At 36.5% G+C, this 13,398-nt stretch overlaps 1 protein-coding gene across 2 annotated transcripts in view; it reads right to left on the bottom strand.

The window, feature by feature from the left end:
- LOC126356870 (uncharacterized) overlaps window positions 1-13,398 on the bottom strand; it is a 161,632-nt gene that overhangs the window by 59,902 nt on the left and 88,332 nt on the right. For both annotated transcript variants that reach the window (XM_050007403.1, XM_050007404.1), the window contains exon 7: window positions 2,635-2,759. In XM_050007403.1, coding sequence (XP_049863360.1) covers window positions 2,635-2,759 — 125 coding nt within the window. The remainder of the gene's footprint in view (window positions 1-2,634; window positions 2,760-13,398) is intronic.

Raw genomic sequence — 13,398 nt, 5'->3', positions numbered from 1 at the left:
CAAACTTATTTAAATCACTTGACCCATACAAGGACACTTTTTGCTTCATGTTCTGTAGGAAGACCCAAATAGAGAAGTAGACTGAATCTCTAGGAGCAAGTTACAAGCACATTCTATGCATCATCTTATTCTTTGACACTCCTTTAAACATTTTTTCGGGTTCAGGGAGGTATGCTCCATCAATGCAACTAATTGAAGGCAGTCTTTTTTTTCATTGCCATGCCTGTTAAATGTAAATAACAATCAATACAAAATCACTTACAGGTGTAGTTCAGAGGTCATGCTCTACTGTCAGTTCCATTCTAAAAATTCGAGATGGCAAAGTTTTTATGTACTTTTTCTGTGATTAAAGCCTACTTAATTCCATACATACAAAAATTACAAAGATTGTCAACTGATAGACAAGAGTGGTAAAAACTGTGTGTGTCCGAGAAAGTGGCTATTTAGGTGCTGCTACTTGGGAACGGAGCAGGTGTTCCCTTCAGTTGTCTGCTGTGCCCATTTATAAATACAGCCTAACAGGCAGTGTTGTGACTTCGACTTTACTTCACACCAACTACAATACGGTCCACATTAGTCAAACACCGGCTTAGTACTGTCTAGTGACGACACAGCCAGACCACAACTAAATGCATGTTCTGAGTACGAATAGGAAGTGAACTTGCGAGGACTGTAAACCATCCTGGATTGCTTAGATCTCACGAAGTAACTCTTTGAGCGTCACCAGTAATGTTAAGAAAGCTGCATGGCAACTGATGAAATTGTTTTCCACTTTTTTAGTGGGCAATTAACTTTATCAGAAGTCATGGTGAAAGACCATTTAATGGCAACTTACCATAGAGGTTGAATCTGGACTGCTCATAACGCTGTTTACGATAGAGATATTATTATTACTATTATTATCAGGAATATTCCTATGTTGTGCGTATGAAATTTTCTTAAATACAATTGAATCTGTTAGAATTCGAAACTTTTATTTATAATTACAGTTCCTGATCCCGCTGAGTAAACAGAGTAGAAATATTTCTTTCAGTGAACAAAAGAAAAATGTGGACTTGCAGACTGTAAACTATGGTCATTGGTTTCTGACTGACCACAAAAGTAGTTTTCAGGTTCTTGTTTAGGGTGCCCTTCAACATATACTGAAGGGTTAGTTCAGCACAAATTTGTGAGATGGGGACAAACTGTGAATTGATGGTACTATTGGGATGTGTTGTGAAGCCTGCGAGAACATGTGTTAAGGAAATGGCCTGAAATGTGGTGAGACAATTTGTGGCTCTTGCATCACAATAACACACCTGCACATTCATTCCTGTTGGTACGTGACTCTTGCACGCAAAACGAAATCACTGTGCTGCCTACACCTGTGTACTCTCCACACCTGGCTCCTGAGGACTTTATTTAATTCCAAAGTTGAAAACCCTGTCAGAAGGATGAAGATTTGCAATGTTAGGCAAGATAAAAGAAATTCACAAACAGCACTTTGAGAAACCCAGCAAGAAGTGTACCTAGACTGCTTCCGGAAGTGGAAACGGCGCTATGAGCGGTCTATCAATTGTGGAGGAGAATATTTCAGAGGAGACCATGCACAATAATTAAAAGGTAAGCATAGAAAGATTTTGTGGACAATGTTTTGAAGAGAGCTTGTATGCTATCCATAAGCTAACTTTAGTACACTATTTTCGTTATGCATTTCTGTAACCCAGCATCCCTGCTATATCGTGAGTAGCAATTATCCTTTTCATAATATTATTAATTTCCATCCTGTATTTTCCATTGTTTGACTCTGTCACATAATTTTTATATTCATATAAAGTTAATAAACTGTGAAATAATTATTTTTATCATATTGTACAAAGCTAGTTATGTTACTCTAATTAGAGGTAAAATGTTTAAATACCAAGTAGGATCTGATGACAACCAAAGACCTCTGTCTCCTATAAAATAAAAAGTATTTTGCCAAGTCCCGTACATGGTAACAGATTTGCAGTCATAGCTCATAAAAGAAAGTAAGTGTTTCAGCTCTCTAGTTCTCATTTGATGGAATCAGATCAGACACAGTTTTCAATACTTCTGTATGGTTCAATAAACAAACTGCAATTAACTGAGATTCACACCACTGCTTATTTGCACTCTAATGATTTTACATAATGTTTTTGATAGTTTTATTTTTCCGGCAGTCTGTGAGTCTGTAAATAGTATGAATTTTGCTTGAAACAAAATTCCAAAATTTCTTGCTGCAAATGGTTGAATACTTGTTGTCTTCAATTACAAAATAAATAAACTAAGCAACATAGATAAGAAGAATATTTTAAAAAGTCATTCACTGCTTCATTTCTTAAGAAGTGTGTTGCATGATTAAACACTGAGTTACTTTCACATAAAAAAATCTCGCTATAGTATACAAATTTTCTAGACATACATGACGCAAAATGTCATTAAGTTCAAAAGATTTCCAAGAGTAACTAAAAGATTATGGTGTATTAAGATACTGTACAAAGCACAATTCAAAATAATTTTTTATATCCAGATGCATCAGTAAGGCCAACTAAGCAATATGACTGTAGTACCTACCAAAAGGAAAGTAATCCTCAAATGTTACATTTAAAGTATGAAAGCTCAAATACTATTTACCTTATTGTGTTGGCCGCATACTCCATCTTCTGATGCAGCTGTGACAGCAAGTCATTTAATTCACTCCATGCTTGTTCCACCTGTTGTGTTTCAGCTACTCTCCGATCGTATGCTTTACGCCGTTCCTTTATAGATTGAAACAAGATGATCAGTATCTCATTGTCTTCATGTTAATGGTGCCTACGACTACACAAAAAAATATAGTAGAAATTACATGTCAGAACTTCTAATTAAGTAACACTGTTCAAATAATAATAAAGTTTTCCTTTGTTTTGAATTTTTTTCTGACCTCTTTAGACAACTGGAAAACAATATTTTCCATTATTAAATGAAGGTACATTCTCTTAATTTGTTATGCACTTCTTCTAATTAATAATCTTAAAGTAGTTAAAGAAATATAACAGCACTGGAACCAACTAGGGAATGGTCCAACCTGAAACGTCAAAATTTGCTCTGTAATTTTTTATACAAGAAGAATACGCTGCAAGAAAGACACTGTCAAAATGTTAGCAACTATGATGCACTCCAAGTATTTTTTTTTTTTTTAAGTTGAAAGTTGATAAATTCACAGCTCACCAGGTGGCTGGCAAATTGTACATCCCTACCGGAGCTGTAGGAAACTGCACATGCACAACATGACACGTGTGTACCTTTGGTTGATGGCACACGGATAAACAAATAACATAACTCTGAGAAAATGTAATTTATAAAGCCAATTTTGTTTTCAACTCATTTAATACCCAAAGTAATTACCAGTTGCTTTTGTGGTAGATGGAGATTAAACTGAATTAATACACACAATGTGTAAGTCTTAATGTTAAGGAGCATGCAAACCCAGTTTTGTTTCGTAAAATATGACCATAAACCATATAAATGGAAAAAAGTATTTACCCAGAGTAGTAAATACATGCCAAAATAAAACTCACAAAACTGCGGAGAAAAATAAAAAAAATAAAAAATATCCACAAGATATAATGAAAGGGTGGTCACAAAATTCAATTACCCCCATTAATAACTGGCATAAACCACTAACTTAAGTTTTCTTGAGGTATGAGAGCTGTTTGTGAGAAGCAATGCACTGTTAATGATAGTGATCTACAAGACTGGATACTCTGAAATGCATTTGAGATGAACATTGTTGATTTAAAGCCTTCTACAACCTAGTTAAACAGATTCAAGAAATCATACAGTATATGAAGTTGTAGAGCAACAAGGTTTATTTCAAGTAAAAGTGTAGAGGAGATGCCGTTAATTCCTAGCTGACATGAAGATGAAGTTTGCTGTGTCTAGTGCTGATAAGCCAAGTTTCATGAAGGGACTGCGAGCAGCCCACACTAGATCATCTCCAGGCAAAAACCTGTAAGTTACTTGTATTGGGCACAGTTTGTGAGTTGAGGTCTATCACACCACTCTGCTTTATTATTTCCTCACATTTACAGAAATCACAGATCGGATATCCTGATTGTACAAAATAATATTTAATGACTATTAGCAACTAATAAAACACTATATGTTGACAAAACTCTATATATGTACACTTTATACAACTTGATTTCATTGAGCTTAAAAAAATTCAGAGAAAATTACTCTTATTGATTTAAACCTTTGTACTAAGTGTACTGTATTAGTAAAAATATTACGTAATTTACTGCATATTTAGAGGTGAATGTGTTCAACTGAATGATTAAATACTGGGTTTAATATAACTTATTCTGGCTTTTTACATTTTTACAGTAATCTGAGTATTTGTTACCGCTGATGTGCAACAATGATGTTTTGTAAAGAATAGAAGAAACACATGTGTATTATATTCACAGCTCTTGTTCTGTTATAAAGAAAACATGAAAGTTCACTTACCAATGCTTGCAGTGAACAACTCAAAGAATCAATACCATTATTTTGTAAGCAAAAGAATACATATTTTTGCGACAAGGAAAACTGCTTGTGCTTCACAGTTGTACAGCAAATTGTTTACAACATTTTTTATGCATTTAAGATACACTGTATTTTTACACAGAAAACAAATATGTCTTCCTCTTCTTATGAGGTTTGCACAAGTAGGAGGTTCTCCTCTTTTCAAGCTTTTCTTTTAGTGTGTACGAAATCATCTCTTCTGATACCCCCAGGACTTTTTGAATACACGCCTGGAGTTCACGATTTATTTTCGTGTCATTCAATATTCTTTCTAGTTGAGGACTGACAAGAGCTTTGGCCAGGTTCTTCATGAAGTCAAGCTTGGTTGTCTGTGAGTTATGTTTGAAGGAGCTATATACTATACATCATGGATTGAGAGCTCTAATGTCCAGAATCTGGTAAAATATTGCCATGATCTAGTAAGTCAACCACTACAGTTAATTGGTGAACTTCTCATTCAGAGAATCTTCTCCTTCTTTGGTGAGGTCATAAAATGCTATCGACTCTGGTTTCAGAGTGGTGGTGTCAACAGACACCTCATGACGCATAGATGATAAAACAATCACTACCTTGTTCTTTTTTAGCATTTAAGAGGCTACAGTCTAGTTCTTCTTCTTGCTTTTTAATACAAATTGACAGGAGCCTACTTCTCCCGATTTACTGGGGAGGAATTCAATTGGTATCTCTCTTATTTTGCCTCACTGTCCCAACATAATTCAGCCTTGGTCTTCATGATATCCATAAGATCTACAGAAGAAAACCAATTGTCCCTGGTGATGCTTCTATTTGTTCCTTGTATAGGCTTCAATAGGCTTTTTACTGACTGTTGGTTTTGAGAATTTTAGTTCTTCTTCTGATACGATATCTCCATCAGAATTTTTACCACCGCAGATATATCCACCCAGAAAATTCCCATTTCCAACTCCTGAACGACACATCAGTGTTGTGCCATACTTGGCAGGTTTCTTAGGCACATTCAATTTGAACTTCAAAAATAGTTCTGAAATTGGAGCTGTAGAATCTGTTTTCTTCTTCTCTTCTCTGGTAGCGGCACTGTCAAAGCACAGCATTGAAAGTAGTATCACTCACGGCACAACGAAAAATATCTCTACTGTAACCATTGTTGCAAAAACTGCCCTACTACTATTGTGATTTGACTTCAGTGCGGCAGAATACATTAAAGGTCACAATAAAGTGCAGAACTATGTCTATGTCATGCATATCAGTGCAGTGCAGAATTTTATATTTTTGCCCTTCAACTCCAGTTTTCATGTTGGTCAAAGCTACTATTTCTTGTAGCATTTCTTCTGTGGGGGGAACAGATTTCAAACCACCTCAGGTTCAGCTGGATTTACTACTATACATGCTTGACTCTTTATGCCTGGCAACTGAAAACGATATTGTGCTTTGTGTCCTGCATCTTGTGATAAAAGGTTCACAAGACCACTTAAACCTGTTTTTCCATAACAAACTTTACCACAAACACTGCTTATTGCAATATCCTTCCTTCCATTGGCCAAAATTTCAGTATCTTAATTATCATACATAACTCCACATAGAAGTCTTCCTCATACTCGGCAACATTGCTTACGTCAGTTAGGCATGACTGTATTACAGAACCGAATTGTGCATCACTTAGACGAATGCTGCTATGCGCGGGCTTACCTCCACTCAACATAACATAGCTGGTGAGGTGCATCACACATACCGCACATGCCAATAATAATGGAACAGTTCTCAATCAGTAACAGCTGGAGATAAACTGAAACCTCAACAATTCTCATGGACATTAGTGCATAAGGTAGACGAAAGTTGGGACAGAAAACACAAAACAATATGTCAACGTAAAACTTCAGAATTACTGATTGGTAGGGGAGACCGCACCTCACAAGTTAAGGGTTAATGCTGTGACAGAATCAAATACAACAATGTCAGTGATAAGTATGAGTGGATCGCCGTTTCTGCAGCTTTATGTCCGTCTACAGGTATCTCAAGTCATATTAGGACAAAAAAAATAACAAAAGACTGTTTAGTGGCAGACATCTTATAATCAATCTATCAAAATAGGAAAAAAATAATTTTTAACATTTCATTCAAAATGGTTTCTAACCAGTTACAAAAATTAAATCATTTTGTTAGACTCTTGGTCGGGACATAACAATACCTCCATCTCTAAAGAAGACAACAGAAAGCCTGTTGACATAATTCACATTCCATCCAGAACAACCAATGTGACTCTCCATAAATAATTTTTTGATTTTGTTAAGTATTTTTAAGGAAATTATGGGAGAGTGTAATTTCCAACAGCTAAGTGTCATCTGACATCTATCAGGAGAGCAGTATTCTAAAATTCCAGTCTTTTGTGCATTATAAGTTCACATTGGCACATTTTACGAATTGCTTAAAGTATGCTTGGTATGCAGCATAATAAATACGGCAACAACCAGGACCACTTCTTAGTCCACCATTATTCTGCTAAATAAAACTAGTAATTACTTCAATGTGCCTGAAAGCATACTTTTTCTTTTGTCAAGTGTGCCTAGTGTAAGGAAAATGTTTGTTTTCATCATTCAAATCACACTTCATTGTGATGCCTATGGGGCACAAACAAGGAGCTGTTACATTGCTAACAAAATTTAGATTATCATACATAATCATAAATGTACATTGTCATAAGAACTATTCTACATGAATTGTTATAAAATGATGTATGTGCAAGAAATGCTTAATTTCAATAACATAAAGTCGCGACTGATGGAAGTCATCTATAACGTAACAGCAAACACCGCATTGATTCATTTTCCCAGCAAACACTGCCTTGATTTATTTTCCCCTGCTAGTCACCTTTATAAGAATTACGTATTATACAGTTTAACTGGTGATGTAAACTGTCTCTCATTCAAAACATTTATTATACATGATGTTTTTACATGGTTTAGGTGTTTCGAATACCTTTTGCGTCACTACACATCGCTATGCTCTCGTCACAGCGAATCAGGTGCTAGCCAGGAAGGTCTGTACAAACCGCTGTAATAAGCTGCTCTTTGAGCGACATAAATTGACAACTTCAACAATTAAAAAAAATACTTGCAATAAGTCTTAGCAGCTAAAATTTTGACAGTGCATTTTTTTCATTGCACTATTCCTGCATAAAAATTTCAGGGTGGGTTTTGACATGTTGGATTTGACCACTCCATTGTAAATTACAATGGTGTAACTTTGTTTTCGTGCATGCAGTATGGAATGCCATGAATAAGTTCTGTAATTGTTGATTTTATAGACTTATGATTTCATGGTTTATTTTTATTATAACTGATAAAGTGTCAAAATTACTTAAACTGGAAAGCATTGTCTGCTTTTGTATTACACCATTCTTCGATTGTTCAATACATTTAAGAGAAGGCTGAACACTTCCACAATACTTTCTATCTTTTGTTAATGGCATCACAGAAGATTAAGTATTCTTAATTTCACTTATACCTGCTGTTCTTTTCAGTGTGTTATGAAATTCTCACAGTGTTTTTAAATGACTGACATGCTCAGTAGCTAATAACTTCTTTTGCGCTAGCTTTTTCCAAACATATTCAAGAAATTACGAAGCAAGGATGCCTCTCACAAAAGACTGGAGATTACAAAAATTACAATGCAATTGAATATTAACTACTTTGTGGCAACAGATGTTAATTTCTGAAAACATTCTGATAATAAGGAATCAGTGGCAGCCTTAATCCCACGAGTTCTGTACGTACAATTAAAATTGTAGAGTATTCACCATATTAGTTCACTTATTTTTGTTTCATTCACTTATGACTTACAATGATGTACAAAATAATATGCACAGGCACATTTAAGTGTGTATGAATACAAAGCAACGTAAGTTATTTATATACGCAAATTAGTGCCACATCATTCACAACCCTGAGGCAACACTGTATGATATTATACCTTACAATTTCTATTGCAAACAATAGCTGAGGCATATAGCTGCACCCTTTCAAACATCATTGCGGAGTTTCAAATTTCATCTCAAATGGCTTTTAAATCTGGCATCTAATTTCAAGGTTTATATTTTGTTAATGGAGTGAGAGAGTGCTTCCTCATGGCAGAAACGCATTTCTTCATAAAGACCACACATTAATACTTCAACAATTCAATTACAAAATTTTTGCATTACTTGCAAGTATAGATTGATACGTGGTCAGCACAAAGACTGAGTTAAGAGTCCAGTACAGTGAATATTTCACAATGCTAACATACAAGAGGAAGTCACAAATATCACCTCATAGTTTACCTTCTGTTTGTTTGCAGGTACATGTCTACATCCCTGGCACATACTGACTGCAGATATATACATGCAAACCAACAAAAGAATAATTATGTACTTTTTTTGAGGTTATAATTAAAACTTTATGACTACTTCTTGTATATGTTTACCTTCATGTGTGTGACTGACTTCACAATCTCCTAGAGATCAACACTTTTCAAACTCATAGAAACAAAAGAGGGTGAAATGTGGTTAATTGTATAGAAAGGAAGAACGGTAAGGAGGGACATGTAGAATGTTCTTCAAAATGGAAATAAGAGAATGATCAAACAAAAATCTTGACAAAACAGTTCATGGGTGAGCAACAAGAAGGAAATGTCCAATGGGCACAATTTTTTGGCAAAGGTCCATGTTGCCATTATTAAGTGTGCTGATGAACTCAATGCCTAGGAGCTGGCAACAGGCTTCTATACGTCCCCTCCTACTTCGTGCTCTGTACGAGGTTCACAGGCAGGTGCAGGCTACTGTCCAGCATCTCTCCAACCAGCTTTACAAGTCGTATTAAAGATGTAGTAACTAGCACGATTGAACTTTCTCGAATCTTGATAGATTCTTTAGTTGCAAAGTCCCAGACGTTAGACATCTCTCTCAGAATCTTAAATGGTCATAATCCAATCCATGTAATTCTGTAGGCGATGTACCACAAGTGCTGAATTGTTATACTGCTTAAGTTAGTTGTGCTGTTGGTGTTCTTCAACAGTATACATAGTTTGGCAGGGGATCTGATATACCAGGGATTTACATAGTCTGAGGTCATCCTTTACACTACCAAGGAATGTCTTACTGGCAGAAGACAGTTTTCACTTGATGTTTCAAAAGAGTTTACACAATATTCCCAGATAATGTGCCACAAAACGGAATAAATGCAATGAATGCATTTTCCTGAATGTCCTCTTCTATTTCCATTGGTTGTACAGTTGGTGTAGGATGTAGAGCTTTCCAAATTTGCCACTCTGTGTAGCCGTTTTTCTGAAACACAGGGCTCAGGTGTTCAAGTTCTAGGTTGACGCCCTCAGTGTCGGAAAGGGTGCAAGCCCTATGTACCAATGCTTTGAGCACACTGCTCCTTTGCAACATGTGGTCACAGCTATCTGCAAGTAAGTAGAGGCTTGTGTGCATCTTGCATGCCATGGCGCAATGTTTCATCCATTCTTGTTTTTACCAGGAAGTTTAGAAAAGGGAGAAGCTTATCCACTTCAACTTCCATGATATGTTTTGGTGTAAGGAACTGAGATGTCTGAGGAAATCACTCAGCTCTACCATGTGGACACATGACAAAGATGTCATCAACATACCAGAAAAAACCGGTAGGTTTCCATAGAGCTGATTCCAGTGTTTCCTTCTCAAAGTGTTCCATAAATATGTTGGCAACAAATAGTGAAAGTGAGCTCCCCATAGCTGCTGATTCCATTTGGTTCTAGTAACCACTGTCGAAAAGGAAGTACATCGACGTCAAGACGTGCTTAAAAAGACTAGTCCTCTCTATGTCAAATTTCTGATCAGTAAGTTCCAAAGATATTTGCAAAATCACTCTGCTCAAAATAGAGACAATGTCCAAGCTCACAAGCACATCAGAAATCACTAAGCCTAAAGTTGTCAAGGTATCCAACAAAATACACAGAGTTGTGAATATGATGTGGACAAGTTAGCTGTAGTGGAACATTGTCTATCAGAATTACATATTCTGACACAGGCGTCTAACTTCTGGGACAGTGCAATTAAAGAATGCATCAAGATTTAACTTTAGGAGCTGAAAATAAATCATGATAGAGATCACATCCTTAGTAAAGCTTGGGAACCCACACTGAGTCTGATAAAGGAAAGGAGCGAGATGTACCACGATGAACTGACTTTGGAGGCAGGTAGAGGATCAGCAGAAATGCTGCCAGCATGCATCCCTGGTTGTGAACCTTGGATGGAACGACTTGGCATCAGGAGGAGGAGTGTCGGTAATGGGGAGAGGACATACTGGATGCACATCCGTGCCAGTACATGGACCTCATCTGGAATACCAAACAGGAGGGTAGGGGAGGAGCACCCAATGGTAATGTGATTGTTTGCCAAAATCCTGCGCCCATTGGTAACTGATGTCTGGTCGTGAATTACTTTGTCATGAATTACACCAGGAGATGTAGAAGAATCAGTTCAAAAATCCTGTCAGTGGAATTCAGGTCACAGGTTAAACTATATCTACATCTACATAAATACTCCACAAGCTACTGAATAGTTCGTGGTGGAAGATACATCATACCAATGTTATCAATTGTCTATTCTATTCCATATGTGTACTGAGTGAGGGAAAATGGCTGTTTGTGTGTGTCTGTGAGTTTGTGCTAATATCTCATATCTTTTTCTCATGATCCCTATTTGAGATATTTGTTGGCAACATCATGATGATCCCATAGTTTTCTTCAAATAAAGATTTTCTAAATTTACCCAAAAAAGTTTCAAGAAAATTACTTTGTCGTTCTTCCAAAGATTCTCATTTAAGTTCCCCACATTTCTGTTACCTTTTCACAAGGTCTATACCAACCTGTTACAATCCTAGTAGCATGTCTCTGAATTTGTTCAATGCCTATTGAGGTTCCTACTTAAAAGCATTCCAAACAATGGACAACTATTCGAAGATTGATACAATCTTCTTTGGTCATCAGCCGAATGGTGACCTCATCTCGTCTTCTCCTGTTTCATTAAGTTCCATATACATCATCTTCAGGTGAAGTGTCAAGATGCTCTACTCTGCATACTTAAAAAGCCACTGGACCACTGCTATCCTCTATGGGTGGGTCGATCTTGTGCCTCCAGAAGCAGCTGCTGTGGTAACATGGTGTGGCCCCAGTGCAGGCATTGAATCCCAGTGTCTGTTCATTCTGTCCACAGATGATTCTCCCTTCAGAATGGATCGTTCATGCCATGTTTTCATAGCTGCGGAATCCTACACTATGCAGAGTCAAAACCCGCTTTCCAGTTTATCAGGTTGTTGTGCAGATGTATTTCTACTGCTTCTTTGACAATACTGTTCCAGAATCTGTTAGCACTACATATTTTCTTCATTTGTTCAAAACTGAAGATGTGCAGGTGTTGCCCTATCTGAATGTTTCTGATGTGTTCGGCATGGCATTTGTAACCTCCCCTTCTCTCTTTGCTCCATTTCTTTTGCTGACCTTTCTTCTTCTTTCTTCCTTCTTCATACTGCGGCTATACCTCAGGGTTTTCAATGCAGAAAGGTAGTGAGAAGGGGGCACATGTGTGTGGTGGTTCACGATATCATAGTGCTGTGAGGGAGCATCACTTGTGTCTCTGGTTTGAGAAGACTGATGACTGAAGTACGAAAATTTCTCAAAAGAAAAACAGGTATGTGCTCTCTTTTCTTTTAAAACTATAAAAGTAGCATAGCTAGTATTTGCTATAGTTCTACGAAACTGAGTGAGCGCGACACCATCGATGAAGTTTCAACCTCGGAAGAAGTTTATTAATACCAATTAGCTGAAATAAAAAAACCTCATCCAATCCAGATGTCACGCACAGTAAGAGTAATAAGTTTCTGATTTGTGTAGTGGTCATTGATACTTAAAAGATCATTTCAGTAATTCTATCACTGTCCATTTATGAGTTGCTAAGCAACGTATCAACAAGTTGACTATGCAATGATTAATATTTGTCATATCTCAACAGTAAATCACTTCTCGCTTGCTTTAAGCATCAAGATGATTACTATGGCACTCATATAAGTCTTTCATAGTTATTATCAAGTTAATGTCCGTAAATTGCGGTTAATGTTACCAAGTCATACACATGACGATAATGCCCAATATCCAGCCACATATCTTAAACTCCGCACATATATTTGAGAATAAGCGCGTGATTTGTTTGCACCAAAGTCAGGCCATGGTTTCCTTGAATAATTTTTAAATCAACTCTGGGTTGTAAATTAACAATTCTATGCTCATTCATGAAAGTTACACAAGATCCACACTCGACAACTACTTGATCATGCACTCGAGCAACACAGAAGTTTTTTTCTTACAAAGAGAAAACATATCATGCATAATGTGACAAGGTGATTTGCTATGTCGAAACATATTTATATCTATCTCATTAAAACTCATCAACTATTAAATGCTGTACATAATTAAATTCTTTACTCTGCAAATAATCAATAAAATTTAGAAATGAATTACATGTATATACAAAAATAAATAAATAAATAAATAAATAAATCTCAAGTTGATATGACGTAATGGGTCACTACTTGTTTCGAATCCCCTACCCTCACGTGACGCAAAGTAGATCCGACTACATTGGACATACTCATGTAATGCTACACATTGTAAGAAGCATCACTGTCTCTGCCCAACATACTGCATCCCACGTTTAAACTAAATACTGTAGATGCCTGGCGTATGCAGTCCTAACTGGTCTTTGGAGGAGCCAAGCACGTCCTTAATTTTCTGTGTTGCATGGAAAATGATCTTTACTTGATGTTTTTCCGTTATTCTTCTGACCTTGGCTGTTGGAAGTCCTGC

Source organism: Schistocerca gregaria, chromosome 1 (assembly GCF_023897955.1).
Source record: "Schistocerca gregaria isolate iqSchGreg1 chromosome 1, iqSchGreg1.2, whole genome shotgun sequence".
In the NCBI taxonomy this organism is placed as follows: Eukaryota; Metazoa; Arthropoda; class Insecta; order Orthoptera; family Acrididae; genus Schistocerca; species Schistocerca gregaria.
Note: the sequence above shows the minus strand (reverse complement) of the source record. Positions and strands in the feature narration are given on the sequence as shown.